The sequence below is a fragment of the Epinephelus fuscoguttatus genome, linkage group LG6 (assembly GCF_011397635.1).
Source record: "Epinephelus fuscoguttatus linkage group LG6, E.fuscoguttatus.final_Chr_v1".
Lineage (NCBI taxonomy): Eukaryota > Metazoa > Chordata > Actinopteri > Perciformes > Serranidae > Epinephelus > Epinephelus fuscoguttatus.
The window spans coordinates 45,052,376-45,065,834 of NC_064757.1; the positions used below are offsets into that span (position 1 = coordinate 45,052,376).

The following is a 13,459-nucleotide window of genomic DNA, read 5'->3' on the forward strand; positions in this document are numbered from 1 at the left end:
GATGTCGGTGGAGATTCTCAGTCGTCCAGATCATGGTAATCATAAGTGCTGTATCGCAGGCAACTGGACTTGCTTGTGTTTCTTGAAGACGTTTCACCTTTCATCCAAGAAGCTTCTTCAGTTCTTAATGACTGGTTTGGACTTGCAGGCTTTAAACTCTGTGTGGGTGTGAACCCCTGCAGAGTTGTTGAGGTCACATGTGAGTCATTGACCCATCATGCCTTCATGTATGTTGTTAGGGTCAGATGGGACCAGGTGTGAAATCGTCTGGGGAGGGATCCCAAGACAAGCACTGTAGGTGAGGGATAAGTGGTGTCGTAGGCCACCTCCTCTGTTTAAAGATGTTCGGTCCAGTTTGACGTAGATGGCTTCTTTCACACCTCTTTCAACCCATCTTTCTTCTCTGGCCAAGATGTGCACATTGCTGTCCTCAAAGTGTGTCCCTTCTCCTGTAGGTGTGAGTGGACAGCTGAGTCTTGACCTGAGGAGCTGGCTCTCCTGTGTTGTGCCATGAGCGTGTGGAGTGGTTGCTCTGTTTCCCCAGTGTATAAATCTGTGCTCTCCTGGCTGCACTGAACTGCTCACACTACATGACTCTGCTTCTGTCTCAGTGTGTTACTGGGTGTGAAGTGTTACAGGGATGTGGTGTTTGTTGAAGATCCTCCTGAGTTTCTCAGACACTCCTGCGACATGAGGAATGACAGTGTTGTCTGGTTCTTGTGTCTCTCCCTCTCTGTCTGCTCTGGGTCTGTCTGAGGTTTTGGCCCAGTTGGGGTCGCTGATGTGTTTCTGTTCCTTCACCTTCCCCTCTGTCCTGGTGGGCACGTTTTCAGCCCGGTGATTCAGGGTCCTGGTGACTCCCAGCTTGTGCTCCAGTGGGTGGTGAGAGTCAAACAGCAGGAATTGGTCTGTGTGTAGGTTTTCTGTACACCCCGATGTTCAGGTTTCTGTCCTCTTCAATGTGTACTGCACAGTCTAAGAAGGGTAGACTGTCTGCTCTGGCATCGTCCCATGTGAACTGGATGTTGGGGTCCACTGCATTAATGTGTTCTGTGAAGGTTTCCACTTCCTCAGTTTTGATTTTGATCCAGGTGCCATCCACATATCTGAACCAGTGGTTAGGAGCAGTTTTCCAGATGTCATGGACCCTGAGGTGAGATTGTTTTGTAAAGTGCTGTTTCCAAGCTTAAGATTTAATCCCAGCTTTTAATCAGCGTCCTTAAAGGGCCAGTGTGTAAAATGGGTTGAAAACAGTGACATCAGTGGTCAAATTCTAGATTGCTGGGCTCATTCACTCACCCCTCCCGTCGGGTAAATGACGGTGGCCTCGTAGAGACAAAAAGCCTTGCGCACGAGTTTTTCAGGAGTAGGTCTATCTAGCGACGAGGTGAATATTTATTTAGAAATCTAAACCATGTTACGATATTGTAATGAATTCCTCACGAGCAGGAGACCAGAGGAGCGTTCGGGAAAAAGGCCCGTTTATTTGAGCACTCCAAAAACTCTGGTAACACTCCAGGGGGTAAAAGACTCCGTCCCAAACTTTGACTCTTCTAACGTAACACACACACTTCATACACACATACTCGTTTACCATAACCGAGTGGGGACTCCCCTCCCCTCTCTGCTCCACCAATCTCCAGCCCGCACACTGACTGACAGCGTAGCCTGTAAACAGAGCTCAGCTGTTTATTTAGCCTAGCAATATCTCCGGACTATAGTAGCTGCAATGGACAACTTTGAACGCGATTTTGAAGAGTTTCTTGTAGCGGACACAGACCCAGAGCCAAACCTGTTTGAGCCGGAGCATACAGATGAGGAACTCCATGTGTTGGATGCTGAGGGGGCGAGAAGAGAGGCTGAATGCACAGAATGGGATTCGGTGCTACTGCTGCCATCGTTGGGGAGATATATCATCAGGAGGAAAAGCGCCGCAGAGAGTGCATCACAAGGAGTGAAGTTGTGTCTTCTTTTCCTCGCAGATGACGGTTTGGGTTCATTCTCTCCTGTTGCGTGGTAAGTGTGGTCCATTTGCAAACTTTATAACTAAAAAAACTTTTCACTACTCTCTATCGACGAACTACTAACACTCTCTGCTGTTTCCTCCTCCTTCTTCCTTCCTTCTGCTGTCTTCGTTGGTTCATTTATACACACGAAATGCGATTATAGCGATTATACACTTGTATAAACATATTAATGAGTAGAAGATTCAGATTCAGATTCAGATTGACAATAAACCATGCCAAATATTACACACTGGCCCTTTAAAGTGATCAGGAAAAAAATGGAAATCTACTGATGACAACTGGGCAACTGTGCTGCTGAAGAAGTCATATGACATGGTAGAAAGCTCCTGCAGAGACCTCGAGGTGAGAGAGGTGATATTTGATGTTTTCATGGAGAGATGTGAGAGCTCTGGGGTCAGTCAGGAAGTGGAGACTGTAAAACTCTCAGTGAGCAGAGAAGAGGAGACGCAGACATTAGTTCCACCTGTCCACCACACAGTTTGATAAAAACCCTGTCTAATACAAAGAGCACAGCACGACCACAAAGATGCATCTCCTCTGCAGGCTCTGTAACAGGCCTGTACAGGACCGCAGCACATTTCAGCCTGCTGGGTTCCTAATTTTCTGGTCACCAAGGGTACACTGATGCTCATGAAGGTAAGAGCAACATGTATCTAATAATAATAATACATTTTATTTAAAACGTGCCTCCTTCCAAAACACCCAAGGTCACTCTACAGAGCATATGATAACACAGAGAAGGAGACACATGAAGTGGGCAGACACGTGTTGTTGCTGTGATCAGATCAGTCAAATATCTGTATTAAACGTGCTTCATATAATCTCTCAACACACACACTCACCAACCTCCTCCCAGTGTTTTAATACTCTTTCAAATGTGTCAGAAACAGGTGGAGGTCCGAGTGCTTCTTAAATAGTTTCCCCACATCCTGACATGACCTGTGTGTGCGTCCAGCAGGTGGCGCTGTAACATCACACACTGAAGGAAGATGTGTGACACTTGACAGGCTGAACCAGAGCAGCTGGAATAAACAGCCTAACCAGCATTTGGACTTGACTGATATAAAATGAAGGTTTTATGAATAAAGAGTGAAAAAGCAACAGCTCTGCAGCTTTTATAGCAATCTGCTTTTCTGCACACACTCTGTTCATTTTGGATGACAGGAAGATCATGTATGCAACATCACTGGGACAATATGAATCATATCTCTTGATTTAAAACCCAAGTTCACACAGGAAATATGACATGAAACAAACATGTCCAAATGCACATCAGAGGAATCAAATCGTTTGAGAAGTAAATGATCATTTCCAGATGTTTCCTTTATAAAGTTTAACCATAAACACAGGCTGTAGTTCTTCTTCACTGATTTGATCACAGGTTTTGTTGTTGTTGTTTTTTCCGTCACCTGATGACGAGGAGTCCCGCCTTTCTGACTTGGAACTTTCGCTTTTGTCCTGCACTGATGGCGCAGCATGTGGCCTTCAGCTGGCGAGGAAAGAGTTCAAACCAGATGAGTAACAGTGAAGGAATAAATAAAGGAGGTAAGTGAGGTCTGTCTGAACTCGGGTCTGTCAAGACAAACATCCGCTCAGAGATCCTGTCAAAGTGTCTGCAAGGAAACTGCGACAGTTTGTGTTTCAGCGGAGCTGAGGATTCAGAGGAAGTCGTTTCACAGATGAAACTCTAAAAAACATTTTCTCTAAATGTGTATGTGCAGCTCAGGATCAAGCTTTCAGCGTTTTATCTCTGGCAGATTAATATCAGAGGGGATTCCGCCATGTTTGACCGGTGTCTCTGCAGAAAGAGGAACAAGAGAAATTAAAACTCCTTCATGCTACATTCACGGACATTTAGGAAAGGGTCGATACTTTCAGGTTTCTCAAGAAGAACACTGTGGGCATGTAGGGACTGGTTCACTGGCTGACGGACTCTCTGTACGTCAGTGTCATGTTGGTGCATGTGTCTGCAGTGTTTATCAAGGTAGTGTGTTCTTTTTACGTCATTGACTCCTGGCAGAGGTGTTAGACCAAAGGACCCTACCTGTGGACCCTACCTGTGGAGTCACATGTCCTTAGGGTCAAGGGTCGTTGGGCAAAGTGTACCAGATAAAGGAAGAGGAAACTGCCTTGCTGAGATTTTTTTTAGGAGCGGCCCACATGTTAGTCACAGTGTCAAAGTCCAACCTGCGAGCTGCTTCACCTGAGAACATATTTTAAATCATGTGTCAGACTTTACAGTTGTCACCTTGTGTTTTTACTCTGATCTGATGCTGACAGTGATGTTGACATGTTACAGGACAGACGGAGACACAGAGCCTTGTGACGTCAGCAGAGACCCTCAGTGAAGCAACACTGACACATGTAAGTATTCTCTGATTGTCCCAGTGAATAGGGCATCGCTTCCTCCATCTTTTTTATTTTGCACACATACAAAACTGTGCACAGTATAATTATCTTATAAATAAACTTTAAATATTGTTTAAGAATCCCAGAGAACAGACGTGCAGCTGCACACTCCTCCTCTTCCTTGTCTGTGCTCTTTATGCAGCACAGCCCCAAACTGCATGTCATTTTTGTTTCAATTAATTATCAGAGAGGAGATGTGGGAGACGCAAACTTTATTTCAAGTTAAGTTTTGCTCTAAAAAGACACACAGAAGTGGGAAAGCAATCCAGCGTCTGTGTCAGCTCACACTGGGCAGCTGGTGAACCTGAATCTGACAGAGAGTTGGAGGGAGACAGTGTGGTTTTATACCAGACTGTGTTCCTGGTTGTTAATGGTGGGTTGTTGCCTAAATTAGACTGGCTGTGTTGAGATGGTTTAATAGTGGTTTAATGTTGCACAGCAGAGACAAACAAAGCTGAGGCTCAGTATCGTTATCTGGCTGTCCATGTTGGCAGGTAATGGTGACGTGATGCTGCTCTGCAGGGCGCTCGATTTGCATGCAGCTGACACCAGGGAAGTTGAAGAGGGAGGGGCAGGGGCTCGACTCAAATGCAGTTGTCGGCACAACACACTTTTAACTAAGAACTGATGCCATGGGCCAAATTTAAAAACTGAAATACAAAATAATTAAAAGAAATAGAAAAACACGTCTTGCAAAACAGGCACTTATATAGAGGGCAAAAGGGCAGGTGTGTGAGCACCACCTGAGGTCTGTCTGTACATGTGCCTGGATTGCTCAGTGACTTTAACTTAACACACATTCATTAGTTTATTGTGGTTTTCTGTGTGTGTGCATGAAAAGGACGGAAGAGAACCTACATTTGTTTTCTATTCTTCCCTCCAGGTGAATTAGCCTCTGATGTTTTCACTGGAGTACAGCATGGCGACTGCAGCATCAGGTGAGTCCAGTCAGACTTTATTAGCTCAGTAACACACTGTCTTTTCTCACTGTTCACATATTACCCTCATAAAAAAGAACTTTGTCCTCAGCGTAAATCAGGACTGTGACTCCTGAGAGGAGCTCGTCTGATTGGACGGCCTCATTTCCCAGCGCTGAATAGGAGAACAAAAATTCAATTAAAACAGTACCTTCTCCAGCAGGTTATGAATTAAAACTATGTGTATATTATTATTAATAAACAATGTTATTATTATTATTATTATTATTATGTTATAACTATTATAATTAGTACTGCATCTTATTTTTTCATAAGAAGGCTGCCTATTGTTAAACTGACAGTCATTCTTGAATGAAAGCACCGATCAGTTAGCCTGGTAAGACCATCCAGATGACATTAGCTTGACATTCTGTTTGAGCCCGGTCTCACTCTGAAGTCGTCAAAATCTGGCAGTTGGGCAGTGACTTTTGGTGTCAGAAACCAACAAAAAAAACGCCCTGTAATAACGGCACGATTGGCGGGCGATTGCCGTCATGGTTTAATGGCGCCCAGCGACCTCAGGGGGAAACGGGGTTAACAGGACAAGTATGAAAGTTAAGAGGGCTAAACAAACACAGACTTTCACCCGAGAGAGCGGTGTTCGCGTCCTGTAAGATTCTTGGGGATGTTTGTTGTTGAAGAAAAAAAACATCAGTTGGTGGTGTTGTACCGACGTAGTGCTTTTATTTTGAAAGAGACTGTGTGCAAACTGTACATTTCCTGTGAAAACAGAAGTGTATTTTGAAAACAGACAATGCATGTAACAGGCTGAAGTTGACACGGCGTCCCAGAACGTCAACAACCAACACACCCAGGGTACCTTGGACGTCATATGTGGACGTGAAAGTCCATGACCAAACGTGGACATGTGACGAGGTCACAGTGAGGATGTGTTGGAAAAAAGCAAGAAATGTATTCAAATATATTTCATTCCCCTGCATGCTGTGCCTGCACAGTGCTGCTGCGCAAAGGGATGCTCAGCAGCACTGTGCAGGCACAGACTAGGCCTGGGGCAGGTGCAGGGCGAGCGGCACGGAGGACATCACTGAGCGCCCTCTGTGACTGAGCCTTTATTGAGAATTGGTTGTTATCAATCTTACACTCCCAGTTTGGAAAGACGGACAAGAGAGCAAAATCTGGTGACTTTGAAGAGAGCATAACATTGTGGTGTCAGTCTCCCATCGTAGAGGGCCGTCTGATGGCAGGGTGAAGCTGTGAAAATATGCTAAATATAGCCTATACTTAAAATGATGTAAGTTTGCTTTAAGTGATCATATTTTTATGAGACTATGTTTTGCTGCTCCCTCCGTCCACAGTCACCAGACTCCTTTGACAGAAACACAGATTTGTCAGAAGAACAGTGACAACGTCTTTTCCTCTGAGAAACTCTTAATTGTTGTCATTGACTCTATTCCTGCAGTAACTTCACTTATTGCTGTCTTTACTAACATTAGAGTTAGTGCCTGTTGCTATGGGAGCCGCCATTACTGGTCTGCAAGCAACGGCCTGCATTTTACGTCATCAACTACAGCGCAGTCCCTGACTGGCTGTTTTTGTTGTTAACTGCAGTACAGATCCCTGATTGGCCCCAACTGGATTTTAATTTCTGGAAAAAAAATTTGGGCGGCACTGAGTCCAGACTGAATGAGTGAAACTGAATGTTGAGCTCATGCCATTAGGATGATCTTTGGCTTGATCACACAGAAAGCTGGAGGTGACTATTTTCTAATTGAGTTTTCTGTTGAGATGGTGCTAACTGCGGTATCCAGCAACCGCTACCACCAGTTTCTCCTCCACTGTTTACCTTTTGTTGTCGTGACCACCACAGAAGGACCGCCTCTTAAATCATCTTATTGGACAAGGGGAAAAAAAGCAAAGATGGCATGGGGCACTTTTCTGCTCTGAGTTTAAGTTTTTTCAACTCAAAGGGTTCGCACTCTGGCAAAAACGACAGGCGTCTGGAGCGCAGGATCGAACACGATCTCACTCCGAAGTCGTCAAAATCCGACTCTTGGGTGGTGACTTGCAGCACCAGAAACCAATAAAAAGGCGTCCTTTAATGTTGAATGATACGCAGCCGGTCGCCGTTCTAGTTTAATGGTGCCCAGCAGCGTCATGGGGAATCACAATGGGACAAGAATGAAAGTGAAGGCAGCAAAAGTCTGTGGGGCAGGCGGTAGAGGTGGTGGATGGGTCCAACAACCACCGACTTTCACCTGAGAGAGCAATGTTTGTGTCCCTTAAGATTCTAAAGCCAAACTCTGTTCTTTTTTCGTAAACCCAACCATGTGTTTTTGTTGTTGAAGGGAAAAAAAAATGAAATTGCATTGTGCTTTTATTTTGAAAAAGACTGTATGTAAAAGTTACATTTCCTGTGAAAACAGAAGCGTATTTTGAAAGAAAAGAACTTGACACAGAGTCGCAGAACGTGAACAGCCAACACACCCAGGGAACCTTGCATGTGGTATGTGGACGTGGAAAGTCCATGACCAAAACGTCAATATGTGACAAGGTCGCAGTGAGAGTGTGTTGCAGGATCGTGAGGTGTGTGGCAACACAAAGACAATGAGCAAAGGGGCCCCAAGTAGTTCACCTGGTAGAGCTGTTCCTGTTGACTTTGAATGAAGTGTGTCTTACAATGATAAAGTTACTGTTTTGTATTTTTGTAGATGATGAGAATGATTTGGATCCCCCGACATGCAGCAGCCCTGACTCTGAGCGTCCTCTCTGTGAGTCAAACTTAAGTGTTCAACATTTTATTTCTCATGAAAATAGTAAGGCAAGGCAAGTTTATTTGTATAGCACATTTCAGCAACGAGGCAATTCAAAGTGCTTCACATAAAACATACATCAAGGAAAAGCAATAAAGGCAACATAGAAAGACATTAAATACAATCAGAAAGAGTTACATTGGAAATAAAATAGTACAATTAATTAAAAAGAGTTTAGTTAGAAAGAAAAAAGCTAAAACAGAATGAGTTACAGTGCAGTGTGAGATAATAATCAGAAGCCTCAAGTTTGGTTTATTAATAGGCAGCGGCAAACATAAAAGTCTTGAGCTCTGATTTAAAGAGGCAACAGACAGCATCTTTTCTTAAATATATCATTATGAAAATAATGTGGGTTACACAGGGTAGTGAAATAAAAGATAAAGTCCGCACACCAGAAGTTGCTCCTTGAAAATTTAATTAGACGTAACATTTTGGGCTCCTGCCCTTCATGTCTGATAAAGGCCCGAAACGTTATGTCTAAATAAATTTTCAAGCAGCAGCTTCTGGTGTGTGGACTTTATCTTTTATTTCATAACTTACCTTTTGGTCCAGCACCCAGCATTAAGTTTTTGGGATGTGCGTGCTACCTTTACCTGTCAGTTGTTGCCTAGGGTAGTGACCACAGTAAAATCAGACTATCAGCGTTTACATAGGTTACTTAGTGGCTTTGCAATCTTTGCATTAAGCTTCTGCCACCGGTGCCAAAATTTTGCGGAAAAAATTTGCTTTACGGCAGGAAACACGTCATGTATTGTGAAACTGGTCGGTCAGCCAATCAGGGACTGGAGCTGGTCCTTATGAGGAGTTGGGCATGAGATAGTTGAGTCACGAGCACAATGGCAGACGGACAAAGTTTGGAGACAAGTGAAAAACGGCCTAGCAAAAGAAAAGGAGCTCCTCTGTGTGAGGAGGCAAAGAAGAGCAAAAAGGAGAGTGATAAAAGAAGAGGAAAAACAAGAGTAAACCTCAGGCAGGCGTTCAAGAGATGGAGGGAGCTCCGTGACCAAAGAGGCTTCAAAACCCATGTCCAGCTAGCTTTCTTTCTAATGGATCAGTAAGTAACACGGCTAAATGTTAGCTAGACCAGAGAGGACTGGACTGTACTGGCTGCTAGTTCATTCCTAGCTGGCCAGCATCACATATCGCCTCAACCAGGGAGCGGGTAGCGAGTGTTGGTCGGCTGACATCCTGGTTGCCATTCTACGGCAGCCCTCGGACAGTGATACCCCCCTCCCTTCCTTCTGTTCTCTTCTCACGGAGGCAGCTATCCACGGACATCGCCCAGCTAAGTTACACCCAGCTAAGTGAACACTGGAATTTGTTTCCCATTCAATTTGAGCTCCAACCGGCCGCATGGTTTCCATACGGTAGCGTTTATTCTAGAATGGGGACTGTTTACATGTGCATATTGGTATAATTCCACTGTGTCTACTGTTGTTTGTACTGATACTGTACATATTGGTATCATTTACTGTGAGCTGTTTGTACTGGTACTGTACATATTGGTGTCATTTACTGTGAGCTGTTTGTACTGGTACTGTACATATTGGTGTCATTTACTGTGAGCTGTTTGTACTGGTACTGTACATATTGGTATCATTTACTGTGAGCTGTTTGTACTGGTACTGTGCATTCTGCTATAATTATTTGCATTACTATTTGTTTTTTCTTCAGATAAATCTGATAATTGTTGCTCGGTCTCTTTACTCATTTATTTAGTAGAGTGTCCACACACCTTCTCATTCTACATATACATAGAGGTATACTGGTGGCTTTACAACCTACATTTTATTGATTATCGCTGATCCCCACGCTCAATTTAGTCGTTGCGACAGTGTGACGCAACACCACTGATGCTAGGTGGCGCCAAGCTAAAAAAAAAAAACGAATCCTATCTGTTGCCTCTTTAAAAGAACTGAGAGTTGCAGCAGCAGATCTGCAGTTTTCTGGGAGTTTGTTCCAGATATGTGGAGCATAAAAACTGAATGCTGCTTCTCCATGTTTGGTTTTGACTCTGGGAACAGAAAGCAGACCTGTCCCAGACGACCTGAGAGGTCTGGATGGTTCATAATGTAGCAGCAGCTCAGAAATATATTTTGGCTCTAAACCATTCAGTGCTTTATAAACCAACAACAGTATTTTAAAGTAAATTCTTTGACAGACAGGAAGCCAGTGTAAAGATCTGAGAACTGCAGTGATATGATTCACTTTCTTGGTCTTATGAGGAGTCGAGCAGCAGCGTTCTGAATCAACTGCAGCTGTCTGATGGATTTTTAAGGGAGACCTGTGAAGACATCGTTACAGTAGTCGAGTCTAGTAAAGATAAATGCATGCAAGTTTTTCCAAATCCTGCTGAGACATCAGTCCTTTAACCCTTGATATGTTCTTCAGGTGACAGTAGGCTGATTTTGTAACTGTCTTAATGTGGCGTTGACTACACCAAGATTTCTGGCTTGGTTTGTGCTTTTTAACATTACAGACTGAAGCTGAGTACTGACTTTTAATCGTTCTTCTCTGGCTCCAAAAACAGTTACTTCAGTTTTATCTTTGTTCAGTTGAAGAACATTCTGGCACATCCAATCATTGATTTGTTAGATGCATTTACGCAATGCTTGTATTGGACCATAGTCCCCTGGTGATATGGTTATGTAAATGTGTGTGTCGTCTGCATAATTATGGTAAGACATCTTCTTGTTTTCCATAATTTGAGCCAGTGGGAGCATGTAGATGTTGAACAGAAGAGGCCCCAGAATGGAGCCTTGAGGAACTCCGTCATTTTCATCCACTCAGATGTGTAATTACCTATAGACACAAAGTAGTCTCTGTCCTAAGTAGGATTCAAACCAGTTTAGTACAGTTCCAGAAAGTCCCACCCAGTTTTTCAGTCGGTCTAGTAATATAGTGTGGTCAACTGTGTCGAATGCTGCACTAAGATCCAGTAACACTAAAACTGAAATTCTGCCACTGTCTGTGTTTCAGCAGATGTCATTAAAGACCTTAACAAGAGCAGTCTCAGTGCTGTGGTGTGGTCGAAATCCTGACTGGAAGACGTCAAAACAGTTGTTTAGAGTCAAGAAGTTGTTTGGCTGTTGAAAAGCAGCTTTTTGAATGATGTTACTCCAAAATGGGAGGTTTGATATGGGCCTATAATTGTTCATTACTGAGATGTCTAGACTGGGTTTTTTTAAGAGTGGTTTGATGACGGCAGATTTCAGGGCGTGGGGGAAGACACCTGAGAGAAGAGATGTGTTCATAATCTGTAGAAGATCTGAGGCCATGCAGTTAGAAACCATTTGAAAAAAGCCTGTTGGCAGAATATCAAGGCAGCAGGAGGAAGATTTCAGATGTTGTATAATGTTCTCCAGGTTTTTGAAATTGATCGGGTAAAATTGTGTCATGTCACTTGAATTGGTCTTAAGTGGACACAGGGACAACACATATCCTGTACCTGATATGGAGGCACTGACTGCTTGTCTAATATTCTGGATTTTGTCAGTGAAGAAGGAGGTAAATTCACTGCAGGCATGAACTTAAGAGGAGCTGATAGGAGGATGTTTTGTCTCTGGACAGAGCCAGGCCCACATAGTGGCAGTGGGAGGCTGCTTGAACTCTGTGAGGAGAAGGACTTGCCTTCCACTTTGCTTTTGTCTCGTTACGCTAATTTACACATTCAGATGTCATTGTAAATGAAATGTTTTGAGTGTATCTTAATGCAGAAACTCTGAATAATTGCATATTTAAATGAGCCCCTTGTTTGTAACCCAAGCATGCTTATTAATGTGTACGTTTCTGTGTTCTTACAGTCAAAGATGAACATCAGCCACTGAAGCACAGCAGGAGCTATGAATTTCTGCCACCTGACTGTGAGTCAAACTTGGTAGCACAGTGTTCCAACATCCTTAACCGCCAACTACTATCACATGCTACCACCAACCAGTCAGAATGATTCTTGTGTTTTATTAGGTTTCAATTTACAGTGTTTAATGGGTGATCCTTTAAAGAGGCTACTTAAGTTTCTCTATTATTAATGCAATAATTCTGATTAAATGATTGATCAAATTTACTTTCCAGTGTCTGAGCTGAGGGTTGTTCTGCTGGGGAACAGCTGGTCTCAGAGGAGTTCAGTGGGGAACATCATACTGGGAGAGACTAAGTTCAACACTGAGGAAGAACCAGACTGCTGTCTGACAGAAAGAGGACAGATAAAGGACAAAGAAATAGTTCTGATCAACACTCCAGATCTGCTGCATCTCAACATCTCTGAAGACAAACTGTCAGAACATGTAGAAGACTGTGTGAGACTCTCTGATCCTGGACCTCATGTGTTCCTGCTGGTTCTACAGCCTGAAGACTTCACTGAGGAACACAAACTGAGACTCTGCAGAGTCCTGAAACTCTTCAGTGATCAATCATTTGATCATTCATTGATACTGATATCAACACCCAGAGAGGAGAGTTCAGGTTTCAAAGATGAACCAGACCAGCCCTTAAAAGACATGATCAGAATGTGTAGATACAGATACCTGAAGCAGAAGAACCTTGAACGTCCAGAGCTGTTAACACGATTGGGTCAAACTGCAAAGGAGAACTATGGAGAGCATGTGAGCTGTGATGTGTCTGAGAATGTAACACAAAGTTTACCTTGTGATCAAGAAAGCCTTAAAAAACCAGAAGACGTCTGTTCTAAATTGGATCCTACAAAAGCTTTTGGTAAGTGCAGGACAGTAATTCAGATAATGAGAATCTTATCATTACCACAAATGACTGTACAATAACACTGCTGTACTTGATATTACTGTGTCTTTTACAGTTCCCAGAAAAACAACCTTGTCCCACCAGTGTAAGTAAATCAAATTTTATTATTCAGATACATACAGGAGCAATAAGTAACAGTCAGTATGTTTACATGACATTAGGGAAAATGGATTTATTGTATCAGTCCGACTAAAACTGGACTCTTAAAACACATGTAAAAATGTTCGTCTAACTGAAATCGTACTGAAGTGAATTTTTAAGTTGCACTAACACACTCAGATAATGTGATTGGGATTTGAATTCCTCCTGCATGTATACAGTCCATCAGACCAAACTGGCCGAGGCGCTCTGAGCATGCTCCACAGTTTCCGCCCCGGGCTTTGACCCGGAAGTCCAATAGCATTAAATGTGTAAGAGAAGAAGAAGCCGGTAACAACATGGAGAAATCTACATCCAGAGCCGTGACTTTTTGGATGGACCAAATGTACAGAGCTGTAAAGTTGTCCACCATGGTAGCAGT

At 43.3% G+C, this 13,459-nt stretch overlaps 1 protein-coding gene across 1 annotated transcript in view; it reads left to right on the forward strand.

Moving 5' to 3' along the window:
• LOC125889695 (uncharacterized) overlaps positions 1-13,459 on the forward strand; it is a 143,759-nt gene that overhangs the window by 124,099 nt on the left and 6,201 nt on the right. Inside the window, exons 9-14 of the mRNA XM_049577738.1 lie at positions 1,092-1,153; positions 5,329-5,374; positions 8,083-8,142; positions 11,988-12,047; positions 12,256-12,894; positions 12,995-13,024. Coding sequence (XP_049433695.1) covers positions 1,092-1,153; positions 5,329-5,374; positions 8,083-8,142; positions 11,988-12,047; positions 12,256-12,894; positions 12,995-13,024 — 897 coding nt within the window. The remainder of the gene's footprint in view (positions 1-1,091; positions 1,154-5,328; positions 5,375-8,082; positions 8,143-11,987; positions 12,048-12,255; positions 12,895-12,994; positions 13,025-13,459) is intronic.